This window comes from Sarcophilus harrisii, chromosome 5, assembly GCF_902635505.1.
Source record: "Sarcophilus harrisii chromosome 5, mSarHar1.11, whole genome shotgun sequence".
In the NCBI taxonomy this organism is placed as follows: domain Eukaryota; kingdom Metazoa; phylum Chordata; class Mammalia; order Dasyuromorphia; family Dasyuridae; genus Sarcophilus; species Sarcophilus harrisii.
This window is the reverse complement of record NC_045430.1, coordinates 12,222,675-12,237,850: the sequence shown is the minus strand read 5'-3', so window position 1 is coordinate 12,237,850 and position 15,176 is coordinate 12,222,675. Positions and strand designations below refer to the sequence as shown.

Here is a 15,176-nt window from a genome sequence, read left to right as displayed (position 1 = left end):
CTCAGCGCCCCCCGCCCCCCCGCCCGTACTTTCGGGGCTAGCGCCTGGAAGGGAGCTTGGAATCGGGGGCCTCCCAAACGGGCGCGCTCAAGGTCGCGGGGGCCTGCGGGCGGAGGGAAGATTCGGGGACAGACTCGGCCGTTCGGGGACCGAACCTGCGTCCCTCCCGAGGACCGGTCCTTCCTCTCTCCATCTGCACTGGAGTCTGGGGGGAGGGGGGGACACGGGGCTGACGTCACCCGCTGCGGGCACGCGCCCCCCTTTGGGCGCCTGGACCGAGCCCGGGGGCGGGGGGGGGGGGCAGCGGCGAGAGCCCCCGCTGTCCCCGGTCCTCCCCCTCCCCCGGCCGCAGCGCGGCACTGAGGAGACCGGCCCCGGGAGCCTGAGCGTGTGGGACATCCTCACTCCTCCCCCACCCCCTCCTCCCACCGCAGCCGGCGGCCCCGGAGGCACGGGCGCGGGCGCGCGCGCGCGGGCACGCTGACCCCGCAGCCGCCGAGCGCGCGCGGCGCGCGCCCCTTCCCCGGCTGGCACGCGGGCCGGAGTGTGAGCGCGAGGGAGAGCGAGTGCGCGCGCCGCGCAGCTCAGCGCTCGGGGCCGGGCCGGGCCGGGCCGGGGGCAGCGAGCATGGAAGGCGGCGCGTACGGAGCGGGCAAGGCCGGGGGCGCCTTCGACCTCCAGACGTTCGTCCGGCAGCCGCACACGGTGCTGCGCCTGGTGTCCTGGGTGAGGCCCGGGAGCCCTCGGGGCGGGGCGGGGCGGGGGCGCCTTCGCTCTCCCGCGGCGGGGAGCGAGCAGCTCCTGTTAGAGGAGGAGAGCGCGGGGGGCGGGACCCCCGGCCGCGCTCCGTGGGCAGGTGCGAGCGCCAGAAGGTCACGGGGACGCAGGGGGGCGAGCGCCCCGCAGGTGCCCGGGGCGGGCCCACAGCGCCGCGCCCCCCCCCCGCCCGGCGCCCGGCGCGGGCTCCGGGCTCGGGAGACGCACCGAGAGGGGGCGGGAGGGCTCGGCTGGCCGGCCAGCCTGGTGAGGGGGGCCCGGGCCGCGTCCCGCGTTAGCCCAGAGCTTTGCCTGCGGGCCCGGGCGCGGGGCCGGGCCGCAGTGCCGAGCGAGCGTCAGGCGCTGTGGCCGGGGCCGGAGACCCCCTCCCCCCGCGGCCGGGCCGAGCTTTCTGCCGGAGAGCGCCCGGCTCCGGACAAGCCCGGGCGGGAGGCCCGGCGAGCCTTCCCGCCGCCCCCCCGCTCCGAGGAACGGCCCGCACCGCCCTTCGGGCGCCTCTTGCCGGGGCTGGGGTGGCCGTGGCCGGACCGGAAGGATGCTCTTCCTCTTTGTGGCAGTGAAGGGACCCCCTCCTCTCAGGCCTGATGATTTGGGCCAGGACGCGAGTCGCTCCGCTCTGAGCCTCTCCCTCCCTGCGGGTTGGCCTGCTGAGGGCAAGGTGCGGGAGTGAGGAGCGGGGGGAAGGAAGCTTTCCCGGCCCCTTCTCAGCAAAGCCTGCTGCCGAAGTCCCGGGGAAAGGAGGGGAGCCGAAAGCCAGAGCCCAGCAGGGGGCAGGGTGAGCTCCCTCCTGGAGACCCGGCCACACAGAAAGTCAGTCAGGAAAACCAGCTATTCTGCCCCCGCCCCCTTCTAAATGCAGTCCCGCTGGGCCCAAAGGGCCCCCGCAAGGTTTGCTGGAGAGAGGAGACTGGGACCTTTGGTTAGATGAGACTCGGCTGTTCTGAGGACGTCCTGAGGATCTGTGCAATCTCTGTTCCACTGGGGACGCATTCAGGTTTCCAGCCGTTCTTACTTGGTTCGATTGGGTCCCCCTCTTGTTGACCCCATTTGGGGTCGCCAACTTATCTTACAAAGGAGGAAACTGAGGCAAGCTTGCTTTAAGTGAGAAGGGATTTGAACTCTTGCCCCCCTGACTCCTGACCCCATCCACCGCGCCCCAGTTCCGAGCCTTTCAGCAAGAAAGTATTAAGCTTCTGCTGTGTCAGAAGTCCTTTGCAAGATGCCCGAGGGCGATAAGCGAGAAGACGGTCCCCGTCCTTATTAAAAATCTAAAAGAGGATATTAGTCATGGCCACAAAGAACCCAAGATAAAAAGCGGGCAAGATGTGGCAAGGCGGGTTTGATCTGGAAGGATGGGGCTGAAGTGAAAGTCATGGGAAAACAAAAGGCACCCGTTGAAAAGGAAAAAGAAAATTCAATAAATATTTTGGCCGTGGCAGAAGGGAATGGAATACTGGACTCTCAGGCTCCGAATTCCATTTTTAATAGTCCCCGAGTGACCTTGGGCAAGTAGATTTTTGCACTTGAGTTTCTGCAACTTTTCTAGGACTATAGGACTCCCTTCTGGGGGGCTTGCTGCCCCAGGAGGTTGCCATGTAATCCATCCACCGATGAATATATCCACCCAGGAATATATTATATGGTCAAGCACCAAGACAATACTGAAAATCTGTTCACTTATTTGAGCATCTACTCTGCAAGTCCTAATTCTAGGCACTGTGGGAAATACAAAGGGGAACTATCAGGTGGAGCTTGTCTTCAAAGAACTTAGGCTAATAATAGGGGTGAAATTAATGCTATTCCCCCATTTCTATGGCTTTTTCTGTGAGCCTTACTTCAGTCAGTCAGTTAATTGGCATTTAATTTTTTTTCCTTTTTTTAAAAAACTGGCATTTATTAAGAGTCCACTCTATATTGTGCTAAACGATAGCATCTCCCAATAACCAAGGGCTTGACCCCAGGTCTCCTCATTCTCCCTATCCAAAAATTGTCAGATCACACGATGTGCAAAGGATATTGAGAGTGGAAAGTGAGTCCAGATCAGGCTCTCTGCTAGCCTGGGGCTCCTGGGAAAGGCTTCAGACAGAGTCTGGCACATCTTCCTCCCCACCCTCTCTCCATCCAAAGGACAGGTGGAGGTGGGAAGGAAACAAGTCAAGTGCGGGAACAACATGAACCAAAGTTACCTGCCCTATTCCGGGGATGGGCTCCATCCTGTGAGGGTAGGGGACAAAGAATGAGAGATAGGGCTGGTGATCATGGGTGGGCAGGAGCCCGGCTCCCCGGTGGCCACTGTGGCCAACCCTTCATCTCACAGAGGAAGAGCCTGACTTTCCCAGGGGTGTCTGGGTAGTAAGTGGCAGGCCCTCTCTTTGAACCCAAATCTAGCACTCTAGCCTTTTTCCCAAGGCAAGGACGGCAGGACTGTACTTGTCTCAAAGCTGCCAACTTCTGATGCAGCATGGACTCTATAAATAATGAAAGCGTCAGTCAGACAATGCTGCTCTTGGTTCCCTGTTTCCATCTTGGCTGCCAGCTGCTACTTCCAGGGATAGCGACCTATTCGGGTAGGGAGAACAGGCAAGAAGCGAGGAAACTTGGGGGGTTCCTTTGGTTGCAGGGAGCCATTTAGGTTGTTTGGCGGCACATCCTGGCAAGCAAAAGTGACAGATATTCAGAAGCACCCGCCTTCTGATAAAGAGTCATCCCCCAGGCGTCCTAGTGGGAGTCAACTTTCTCTTGCAGGAATTCCCCAACCTCTTACCTGACTGCCTCAATTCATAGTGAAAGTGATATTCAGAGTCATTCTTTTAACACTTTAAGCAAATATTTGCAGAGAGCCTGAAACTAGGGTCTGGCTCCGCTCAAGAACTTTGACCGGCTCCCTATTGCCTCTGGGATAAACCCAAAACTCCTCATTGTTGGGAATATCTTTCCAGATTGGTTTCACTCGACTCCCTCTCATTTGTTCTACTTTCTTGCCAAACTGGTCTTTTTGCTTTGCCTCTTTCCTCTGGGCCTTTGCAATGCTAGTTCCCTGGAATGCCTGGAGTACCCTCCCTCTTCACTGGAGCCTTCTGGGTTCAGGTCAAGGGTTGCCTTCCACAGGCAACTCCCCCATTTATCTCTCCCCCATTTATTGCTTACCCTGCCTGAAGTTACTTTGTTATTTAATCAATTAACCAACAAGTACTTATTAAAGCCTGTTATGTGCCAGGCAGTGTGCTAAGGGAGAGAGGCAGATATAGACAGAGACAGAGAAAGATAAACAGAATCAAAGAGAGACAGAAACAGGGACAGAGAAGTGAGAGGGGGAGAGACTGGGGAAAGAGAAACACAGAGACAGATATAAAGGGAAAGAAAGGAAGAGAAGAGAGAAACAGGAGAGACACAGAGAAGAAGAGAAAGTAGGGAGAGAGGGAGGGAGGAGGAGAGGAAGGAAAATAGACTGAGGAAGAGAAGGGGAGATGAGAGACAGGAGGGGCACATAGAGAAAGAGAAAAGAGGGAGGGAGAGAGACAAAGACAGACAGAAATAGGGATAGAGACAAAAAGGAACAGAAGGGAGGGGGGTGGAGAGTGGAGAAAGACAGAAACATAGAAGGAAAGAAAGAAAGAGAAGAGAAAGATGGGAGAGACACAGATAGAGAAGAGAAAGTAGGGAGAGAGGGAGGGAAGAGGAAGAAAATAGTTGAGGGGGAAGGGGAGATGGGAGGAAAGGAGGGCACAGAGAAAGAAAAAAGAGGGAAGGAGAGAAAGGCAAAGAAACAGAAATAGAGACACACAGGGACAGAGGCAGAAAGAAAGGGAGACACAGAAGGGAGAGGAGGAGAGTGGCGAGAGAGGAAAGAGCATCACAGTCAGATAAAGAGGAAAAGAAAGAGAAGAGAAAGACAGGAGAGCCGGAGATAGAGAAGAGAGGGAGGAGGAGAGAGGAAGGAAAATAGACACAGAGAAAGGAAAATGAGAGACTGGAGAGGGACATAGAGATACAGAGAGAGACAGAGAAGTTTGCCCCTCTGCAAAATGAGAAGCTTGGAGGAGCCTTTCCTAAGGTTCCTAAGTCTCTGAAGGGCTGTCAAATGGAAAAGGGATTAACCTCATTCGGTTTGACCCCATTGGACAGAAGTAGGTAGGAGCAGTGGGGGAGGAGTGGGGTTGCAGAGAGGCAGATTTCAGCCTGATGTTCAGAAAACTGCAGCCTTCCCCTGAAGAGCACCAGGAGTTCCGGGGGGAGGCTTCTTGGCCAGGGGCCTTAAGCAGCTGAACTCCGAGCTTCCCAGCCGGGAAGGACTCCCCCCCCGGCTTCACTCAATTGGCCACCGACCACTGGCCTTTGAAGGGGGGAAATTTTAGGTCTCAAGAGTTAGGGCTGACTTCCCCTGGCAAGGGGGCTCATCTGGCTGTTTGTAGAAGACTAGATAGAGAAGAGAAAGTAGGGAGAGAGGGAAGGAGGAAAAGAGGAAGACAGAGGAAGAGAAGGGAAGATGAGAGATAGGAGGGGCACACAGAGAGAACCGGGAGGGAGAGAGAGACAGAGACAGAATTTCTAAATTTTCCTAGTGCTTGTCCTGGCCGTGCCAGCCCCAGATGGGCAAAGGGCTGATACCCTAAGCCCCGGATGTGGTTCATTACTCCCTTGGGAGATCATGGACAAGTCAGTTTCCTTCTCTGTAAAATGAGGACTGAATGGAACGAGCTCCCTCCTTGCTCTGTGGTCTGGGGTCTGGGGTTCTCACATGGTCTCAAAATGACCAAATCACAGAATTTCCAAACTGAAAAGGATCTCGGGGCATCAGTTCACCAGCAGGCATTTTACTGGTCAAAAGCAAAATAGCCTCTGCCCTCGTGGAGGTTACATTCTATAACATGTACTCCTTTAAGTTTTATCAGATCCAAACATGCAAAGTACATTTCAAGTAAATGCAAGTAAGCTCTGCCTGAGCAGAAATCCTCTCTCCCATATCTGGGAGGAGGAGCCTCAGTGCTTCCCCTAGCAGACCCTCCCTTCCCCAGCCCTAGCCAATTCCGCAGTCTGCCCATTCCCGGCCTCCACTGCTACTCTGCTGCCTGCGGGACAATAGAACCCTCCCAACAATGATTTTGGCACAAAACTGTTGGGAGACGCACATCTCTCCTTTCCTGTCCTGTCAGGAGGAGGCAGAAAATCTGTTCTCATGGCGTTCATCAGATCGTAGCATTTGGAGCTGAGATGGACCAGGAGACCAGTCCAATCCCCTCATGTTATAGAATTTTATAGGCCCGGGGCAGCTGGGTGGTGCAGTGGATAGAGCACTAGTCCTGGAGTCAGGAGGACCTGAGTTAAAATCTGGCCTCAGACACTTAACTCTTCCTGGCTATGTGATCCTGGGCAAGTCACTTAACCCCAATTGTCTCAGCAAGAAAAAAGAATTTTATAGGCCCATCGAGGAGGGACCCCCCAGCTCACCACAGAAAGCGCTCTGACCTCTTGCTTTGCCATTTTGAGAAGAAAGCAGGAGGAATTCCCCCCTTTTCCTGGTTATGTCAGTGTGATTATTGGGGCACTGTGGTGTATGGCAAAGACCATGTGCCTTGGAATTATAGGATCACAGACAGAACCTCATCGGCCCTCTGCCTCCCTTCTCATTTCACAGGATGGTTTCAAATACTTCCTAGCTGGCCAACTCACTTAATTCTTCTCAGCCTCAGCTTCCTCATCTGAAAAATGGGGGCAATAATAGCACCTACTTCCTGCCCATTTCCTAAGGTTATGAGTATTTCAGAAGAGGGTATTTAGAAGTGTCTTGCAGTCCTAGAGTGTCACAGAAATGCTATCTATTATAACAAAGGCATTGACACAAATAATAAATGACAGGACTGGGATTTGAACGGAGGTCCATGATACCAAATTCAGTGTCTGATTCTTGCCTCTGGCACTTATGCCCTGAGAGACTTTGGGCAAAGCATCCCTCCTGTCTGAGCCTTAATCTTTTCATCTGTAAGATGGGGATCTCTGCTGGGATGATTAGATAAGAAAATGTGTATTTGTAAGTCTCAGAGCTGGGAGGATGGATTCTCCTCTCGTCTGTCAGTCTCACTGACCCCAAAGATGAAAAACCTGCAGGGTAAGTGACCAGGGGAAGGAGTTTGTCTCCAAGAGGAAATGTGCTTCTGGAGGAACCCAGGTTTAGAAAAGAGAAGGGGGTTAAGGACATTTTAAGACTTAAGGAAACAGAAACACCTTGCCAAGGGTTTTTTATTCCTCCCCTAGGAAGCAGGAAATTGCAAAGAGTCCATCTCTAAGGGTTCATCATGTGGTCCTCAAGAGGCTCCTGCGGGCCGCTGAGTGTTGGCTGAAGAAGTTATGTTTCACATGACCCCCAGAGACCAGTATCTTGGCTGGGCGTGGAGGAGGGGAAGCCTAGCTCTTTGCCCAGTGAGGAAGGATCATGGGGTTTTAGAACTGTCGGAGCCTTTAAAGTAATCTAGTCAAACTTTTGTTTTTACCCAGAATGCATCTAGAATCAGATTTAGTGTTGAAAAGAGACATTAGAAATCAGGGATTCTCAGAGCCCTGGATTGTAGCTAGATTTCAGGGAGTCTACTCCCCTCTGAGTAAAATAAAGCATTTCCTTCAATTATTTAGAAATATGATTTAAAAGAAGGTGTCCTTCAAATTCACCAGACACAAGACAAAGAACTAGCTCTCCTCTCCATTTAACAAATAAATAAACTGAGGCCCAGAGTGGTGAGCTCCCATTTGGGGCCAACTTGGTTTTTCTGATTCCTGAACCAGGGCTCATTCTATTACACTTCTCCTATCTCCACTATTCCTACTCTGCTTGACCAGAAAACAGAGCTAGGTCCAGTGGGGGGATTTACAATCAAGCTCAGTAGAATAACAACTCAAATTTTCTGTAAACATTTTAAGTTTTACAAATTTCTTTATGTACCAGAATATTTGTATATGGAAACAACAACATTGTGCCATGATCAACTGTGATAGATTTAAGTCTTCTCAATAATACAATGATCCAACACAATTCCAATTGACTTGTGATGGAAAGAGTCTTCTGAGAGAACTATAGGGACTGAATGTGGATCAAAACAAAGTATTTTCACCTTTTTGGTTATTTTTTTCCTTTCTCTTTTTTCCCTTTTTTGATTTGATTTTTCTTGCACTTGGCGATATATTTAGAAGAACTGCACATGTTTAATCTATATCATGTTGCTTACTGTCTTGGGGCGGGTGGAAGGGAGAGAGAGAGGAAAAAAAATTGAAACAAGGTTTTGCAAAGATGAATGTTGAAAACTATCCTTGTATGAATTTGGAAAAAGAAAATACTATTTAATAAACCAACCAGATTCCTTCATGTGTAGCCCTACAAAGTGGGCAAAGTGAGTGCTGCTCTTCCTATTTTCAGACAAACAAGCTGAGGCACAGAGAGCCGAGTGACTTGTTCAAGATCATCCTACAGGGAACAAGTGACAGTGGCAGGATTTGAATTCAGACCTTTCTTCCCTATGGTCCTATTCAGTGTCTGTTCAGATTGATGAGGGTTTGTGAAGAGAAAAGGCGATTTTGTCTTTGATTCTGGATGTGACCTCAGCCCTAAAGCTGGAAGGTTCCTTGTTCAGTTCCAGTGTTCCTGGCTCCAGGCCTGGGCTCTATCCATTGCATCACCTAGTGCCCAAATAGGCTGGTATATGGCGCTATAGAGAGTGTTCTTGCTTTAAGGGGGGGACTGAAACGATGGAGCAGAGTGGGGGCTTGGAACAGGAAAGACCAGAGTGATGGGAAAGGGGAGGAGGAGAAGCCAGGTGGTCCTGTGACGGGCATCTCAGCTGCTCGAGGGCTCTAGAAAGCCCTCCCGACCCATGCTGGCAGCGGGGCAATCCCAAGGCCTCCTATGGGGCCTCCCCTCCCAGACTGCTCCTCTTGGTTGCCCTTCCGGAGCCTCCTGTCCCCTCTGCCACTCTGCCGGCCCCCGCCTTCCATCTGCAAGCCATGTGTCTCTGCGATTGGCTCCCAGAGCCAGGGGCTGCTCCGCCTGTCATCTCTCATCCACCTCACTCCTTTCATTTCCTGCCCGGCCCTCTCCCCTCTCCCATCTGGCTCCGGTGGAGTCAGTGTGTGTTCGCCAAGTCCCTTCCCTATCCCAGCACTGGCCGTGGGAGGAGACCAAGGCGTCCAGACACGGCTTCTGCCATCAGAAGGTCTATAATCTAGCTGGGGAGACAGACATAAATGGAGAGATGTAAATGGCAATGTGAGATGCTCTGTGTGACCCTGAATGTGTCATTGTCCCCTGGGCCAGATGGCTTTGATGGTCTGTGGCCGGCTGAGTGAGTGGCTCAGAAATGGGTATACACATATATCTATATCAGTGACGATATACATATATGTAGGTTTGTTTGCCTTGCTAGAGAGCTAAGATCCCCGAGGGCAGGGCCTGTCCACTTAGGTCTGCACATAGTAGGCACTTATTAGACTCGGTCTGCAAACATTTTATTCTGTACTGGTCCAGGTGCTGGGGATATACAGAAAAACAAAAGTTGGCTTTGCTTTCAAGGAACTTACAGGTTAATGGCAGAGACAGGATGCAGACAACTTTGTATCAACAGATTTTGATGGGATAAATTACCTCTACTAGGAGAGGAAGGGCTCTGCAGGCTGTAAAGGGGATGAGAAAAGGGATCCTTGTAGAGAGTGTGATTAAAACTGAGACTTGAAAAAAGGGGAGAAATCAGGAGGTGGATCAGAGAAAGGATGGCATTGTGGGTGTGGGGGACTACCAGGGCAAATACCTGGAGTCTGAAGATGGAGGCTTTTGTTGAAGGAAGAACCAGGAGGTCAGTGTCATTGAGTCAAATAGGCCAGATTAGGGAGACAGCCTGGAAAGGTAGGAGACCAGATTAGGAAATCTGGCTTCCAAAGCCAAAGGATTATGTTTGATTCTGGAAATGACAGGAAGCCACTGGATTTATTGAATGTAGAGGACATGGAAAATCCTTTTGACAGCCGATTGGAGGATGGAGTCCAGGCAGGCAGAACCACCCACAGGCCATTGCAACAATCCAGGCGTGAGGTGATGAGGGTGACAGTATCGGACGAGAAAAGGGGACATATTCGAGTCATGTTCCAAAAGCCTTGGCCACATATTGGATCTGTGGGGTGAGAGTAAGTGAAGAACCAAGAATAGTAGTCAGATTGTGAGCCTGGATGATGGGGAAGATGGTGGTACCCAATGACATTCATGGGAAATTAGGGAGAAGAGAAGGCTGGGAGAGGGAAGATAATGCTTGCCAATTGGCTGACCGGTAATACAGACAATGCTTCGAGGTGGGCAGGTGAGCAAAGCAATCTGGGTGTAGCTGGGGCCCCCAGGGGGGGCCTGGCAGTGGTTCCCCTCTCCCCTGCCCCAGAGCTTGGGTTCCATGATGTCTTAAGGGCTCCTTGGATCTGACATTCTCCAATTATGAAATGAGACAGGCAGCGTGGGGATGGGAGTCAGAAGAGAGGAGAAGGCTTTGGAACTTAAGAATATCTGGGTTGTCAATGCTGCCTTCAATACAGGTTCTGATCCTGCCAGGCTGCAGATGAACCACCAAATGAGGAAGAGCACCCTTGAGATTGAAATAAATAAGGTGGGACCCATGTCTTCTGGGTGAAAATAAGATAGGTGAATATTTTATAATCAAAGATACAAATACCACCTCCTCCCAGAAGCCTTCTCTGATGCTCCCACCTGGAAATAATCTCTTCATCATAATAATTGCTCACTTGTTGCTTTATGGAGCTAAGTAGTCTTTAGGAAGTATTTTTTTTTTTTTAATTAAAGCTTTTTATTTACAAAACCTATGCATGGGTAATTTTTCAACATTGACCCCTGCAGAATCTTCTGTTCCAAATATTCCCCTCCTTCCTCCACCCGCTCCCCTAGATGGCAGGTAGACTAATACATGTTAAACATGTGAAAATATAAGTCCAATATATGCATACATATTTATACAGTGATCTTGCTGCACAAGGAAAATTGGATCTATAAAGGAAAAAGAAATCCTGAGAAGGAAAACAAAATGCAAGCAAACAGCATCAGAAAGAGCTGACCAGAATCTTGAGATGGGCAAGATGTTGAGAGTGGAGGGAGGTGGGCTTCCAGGATTTCAGGGCTGCCACGTGCCAGCCACTGGAAACCCAAGCACTAATCCAGCTGCTGCTGCGTCCTAGCTGTGTGACAGGGCCTCCCTATTCTTGTCTGCAAAATGGGGCTGATGAATTCATTGGGCAGCACCTGCTCTTCAGGATTGTGGGTTCAAGTGAGATAATGTCTGTTAAAAAAAGGCTTTGCAAATCTGAACTTAAAGGAAACTCAAAGAGTAAGGAGGCCGGCCTTCTCCCAGTAAGTAGAAGAGAGTTGTTGCTTGGGTGGAGGAAGATGATCAGACCCAAGGGCAGCATGTCCGGAGGCTGCTGACAAAATCTTGCGTGGGCCTGGGAGGTCCCTATGAGAAAGGTGTGATGGGAGTTAGTAGGGGGTGGGGTAGGAAAGACTCTTGATGAGAAAAGTGTCTTATTCACAACTTCTGGGAGTATTTAAGCTGCTTGGGGAGTTACTGAATCATAAATACAGCCACGAGGGCATGACTGGGGATGTTTCTAATTAGACAGAGAGGAACTTGGTGATGCAAGAATGGGGGACTCAGCACCAAGGGAGGGCCTGCCCTGGAGGGCTGTCTTTCCAGCGGAGAGGAACTGATTGGGACCTAGAGACTTCCCTAATTAGGAGAAGGCGTGGGTTCAAATTCCAGTCATATTGCTTACTACCTGCGGCCTGGGAGTCACAGCCTCCTCTTAGGGAAAATGTACGAGATCTCAGATCCTTTCTGTGATGTCCTATGAGTGGCGGAGGCTGCCTGACTAGACCTTATGGGAAAATGTGGCTATTCTAGTGTTCGAGAGTGATGGAAAACATGAAGGGGGGGGGGGGGGGGTGGAAGGCTGATTGGTCATCTTGGGACCAGCTCAGGAGCTGTCACCATTCTCATGGGGGATGATGGCTGGCGTGTGTGACCTTGGAGAGGGCAGAACTGGAAAGTGCCTTCCCCAGCAGCCATCCCCAGGGGCTTCACTAGGGACTCTGGGGAGAGACGTCAGGGGAGGCCACCCGAGATCAGGCCAGAGGAGGTCTGGGTGAGTAGCCTGGACAGGAGATGTATTTGCAGGGATGGCAGTGGAAGGGAGGAACCAATAGGGGAAAGTTATGGGAACAATTTTTAGCCCAATCCAGGGAAGAACAAGCTGTAAACTGGCACTGTCCAAAAGAGAAGAGCTTGGACTGTTCAGGGATGGAGTCAACATATCACTGTTCTTTGGGGGTCCCTGATCAGACCAGAGGGGAAAGATGGGAGCACTCTGATGGGCCTAATACCCAATGGGCATTCAGTGATCATGACCACCCAGCTCTAGAGCAAGAGGCATCCCTACAAGTAGTAATAATAATGTCAGAGGAGAAAACACTGGATGTATTGGGAGAGTGAGTAAAAAATCCAGTCTTCATTGCTTTTCTGAGCCTTATGATTTAGACCATAGATTTTAGGTTTAATTCAGCCCCATCATTTTACAAAGATGGAAACTATGGCCCAGAGAGAGGAAGGTACTTGTCCAAGGTCACAACAAGAATAAGCATCAAGGCCATTGTGAGGACCAAGTGAGGAAGTGCACATGAAGGCTGGGGGGGAGGCCTCCGGGGCTCTCTGTGTCAGCGCAGTAACAGCGCAAAGCTGAGCGCCCACATCGTGACTAATGCTTTCCTCGTCGGCCATGTTCTGTGACACACACTAATTACCACGGCTGATTCGCCTAACAGCCCTGTCACATAATGAGAGCAAGGTGAGCGTCCCATTTTACAAATGGGGAAACTGAGGCTCAGAGAGGTAACCGGGGTCACACAGCCAGCAAAGGAGAGGAGGCCCCCTGGAATCCCAGCCTTCTGGGTACCCCACGGATTCAGGCCGGGCGGACGTCACTGCTTGTTTTAAGCTTGGAATTATCCCAAGAGAGGATGGCAAGGGTGGCAGATGCCGTGGGTTCTCCTGGCAGATTCCTGTGCAGCTCCACAGTCTCCCAGTCCTCTCACTGGCTGCAGATGGCATTTTCCATCCCAAGTCTATCGGAGTTGTCTTGGATCAGTGTATTGCTGAGAAGGGCCAGGGCTACCATGGTTGATCATTGTGCAGTGTTGCTGTTACTATGTACAATCTTTTCCTGGCTCTGCCATTTTTTCTGAAGGGACCTTAGAGGGGATGGTCAGAATGGGGGGTGGAAGGGCAGGCCATGCAGGGATCACTGGGAGGTCCTGGGGACAAGCCTGGAGAAGTCTTAGGGGAGATGTGATCACAACCGACAGGGGGAGGAGGCTCTGGCCTGGTGTACTTGGCCAGAGTGGGCAAGACCAGTGGAGGTTGGGAGAGGGGTGGAGAGGGGGGTGTAAAGCCAGCTCCTCTAACAGTATGGGTGGTGGTCCCCCTTCTCAGAGGGGAGCAGGCAGGCAGAGAGTCAACAAGCTGAGACTGGGGAACACTAGCCAGGACGGAAAACCAAGTCTGTCTCTGATGCATCTCCCTCTGTCCCAGGGCATGGAGCCTTCTCTGGCTGCCTGGATCTCCAGAGCCTTGTCTGCATCCTTCATCTAACATGTCAGGTGCATATAGTGATACCCAGCTGCCCAGCCTCCTGGGGAACAGCCATTCCCACGTCACACCAGTGATTTTTCAAGATAACCGAAGCAGATCCCTTGAAGTATCCAAATATGTTTGCCTTCCCCCGCTTCTTTTTCACGATTCTAGATGGAAATTTTCTAAAAACAGGCAGTGTGTTTCCCTGAAATCTGAGCTAAAGTCTAACAAGCTGTGATGCTGTAAGGGCTGCAGCCCTTCCTGGCTCTGACCTTCTCCAGCCTCCCAGCTTCTCCTAGACGTGTCCCCTTCCCTTCTTTCACAGCCACCATCTTGGACCAGGCTCACTTCTCCTCCCCTGGACTATTGCCCTCGGTTCCTAGTTGGTCTCCTCAAGGCAACCTCTCCTCACTCCACTCCAGCCTCCATGCAGCCCCCAGGGCACAGCTCTGACCATGCTGCCCCCTTTCTCAATAAATTCCTGGGGCTCCTTGTTTTTCTTCTGGATGAAAACCGCCTCTGGCATCCAGGGTTTCCCAATCTGGTTCCTCCTCATACACTCATGCTCTCCATACTCTCTAAGGCCCGGCTCCCATGGCCTCCTGGCTATTTTTCACACAGGGCCATCTCCCCGCAGCCATCTCCCATGCCTAGAATATTCTGCCTTCTCATTTCTACAGCCTGGAATCCCTTGTTCCTTCAGGACTTAGCTCGAGCTCCCCTTTCTGCGGAAAGCTGCCTTGATCTGTCTGTCCTTGCCTTGCTTCTCACCTCCCAATCGGATAGGAGAAAAAGAGACAGAAAGAGAAAGAGACACACAGAGAGACAGAGATAGAGAGAATGAGACCGATAGGGAGGGAGAGAAAAAGAGAGAGGGAAAGAGAGGGAGGGAGAAACAGGGAGAGAGGAGAAATGAGAAAAGATAGAAAAATATCTTTTGCAGCTCAGCCCTCTCACATCATCCCCACCATTTCTCCCTTCAAATTTTTTTTTTTAATTAAAGCTTTTTATTTACAAGATATATGCATGGATACTTTTCAGCACTGACCCTTGCAAAACCTTCTGTTCCAAAATTTCCCCTCCTTCCTCCCACCTCCTCCCCTAGCTGGCACGTATCCCTTCAATCTTTGATGAAGAAAGCTCCTCTTCTTCCTCCCCCTCACCAAGACCACTGTGTCTCTGTGCACTTTCCCTTCAGCAGATTTATGCCCTCTCTCTGATCTTCAGTCTCTCCATCTATTAGCTCCTTCCTGGCTGCCTATAAACACACCCACGTCTTCCCCATCTTCAAATGCCCTCTCTTTGATCCCACCATCCCCGTGAAATACCATTCTTCATCAGCTGATGCCTTTACTTCCTCCTCTCTCCCGATGTTCCTTGCCCACAGCCTAGCTTCTGACCTCAATACTCAACTGTATCCCTCTCTCCAGTTAGCAGCGATTTCCTGCCCCCCCCTTTCCCCGCCCTCAGGCTAACAGCCCCTTCTCAGTTCTCATCCTCCTTGTCTGGCCTGGACAATTAATCATCTCTTTTTCTGAATCCCCCTTTACACTGGTGCCCCCAATTCCTGGAAATCACTCTTTCCTTATCTTTATTTCAGGGAGCCCCTTTCTTTCCTTAAGATACAACTCAGGTAGCATCTAGTGCACAAATGAAGCCTTTCCTAGGCCCCCCTGCTAGGGCTCTCCCTACACACTACCTTGGATTCATCTGTTTATCCTATACACACACACACACACA

General features: G+C 51.4%; 1 protein-coding gene across 2 annotated transcripts in view; it reads left to right on the top strand.

Annotated features, from left to right (window-relative positions):
• Positions 1–228: 228 nt before the first annotated feature.
• The window catches only part of SYNGR1 (synaptogyrin 1), a 31,587-nt gene continuing 16,639 nt past the window's right edge, over positions 229–15,176 (top strand). Inside the window, exon 1 of one of the 2 annotated variants that reach the window (XM_031939529.1) lies at positions 229–726. In XM_031939529.1, coding sequence (XP_031795389.1) covers positions 628–726 — 99 coding nt within the window. In that variant the 5' untranslated portion in view covers positions 229–627. The remainder of the gene's footprint in view (positions 727–15,176) is intronic. The other variant, XM_031939530.1, reaches the window with a different exon arrangement.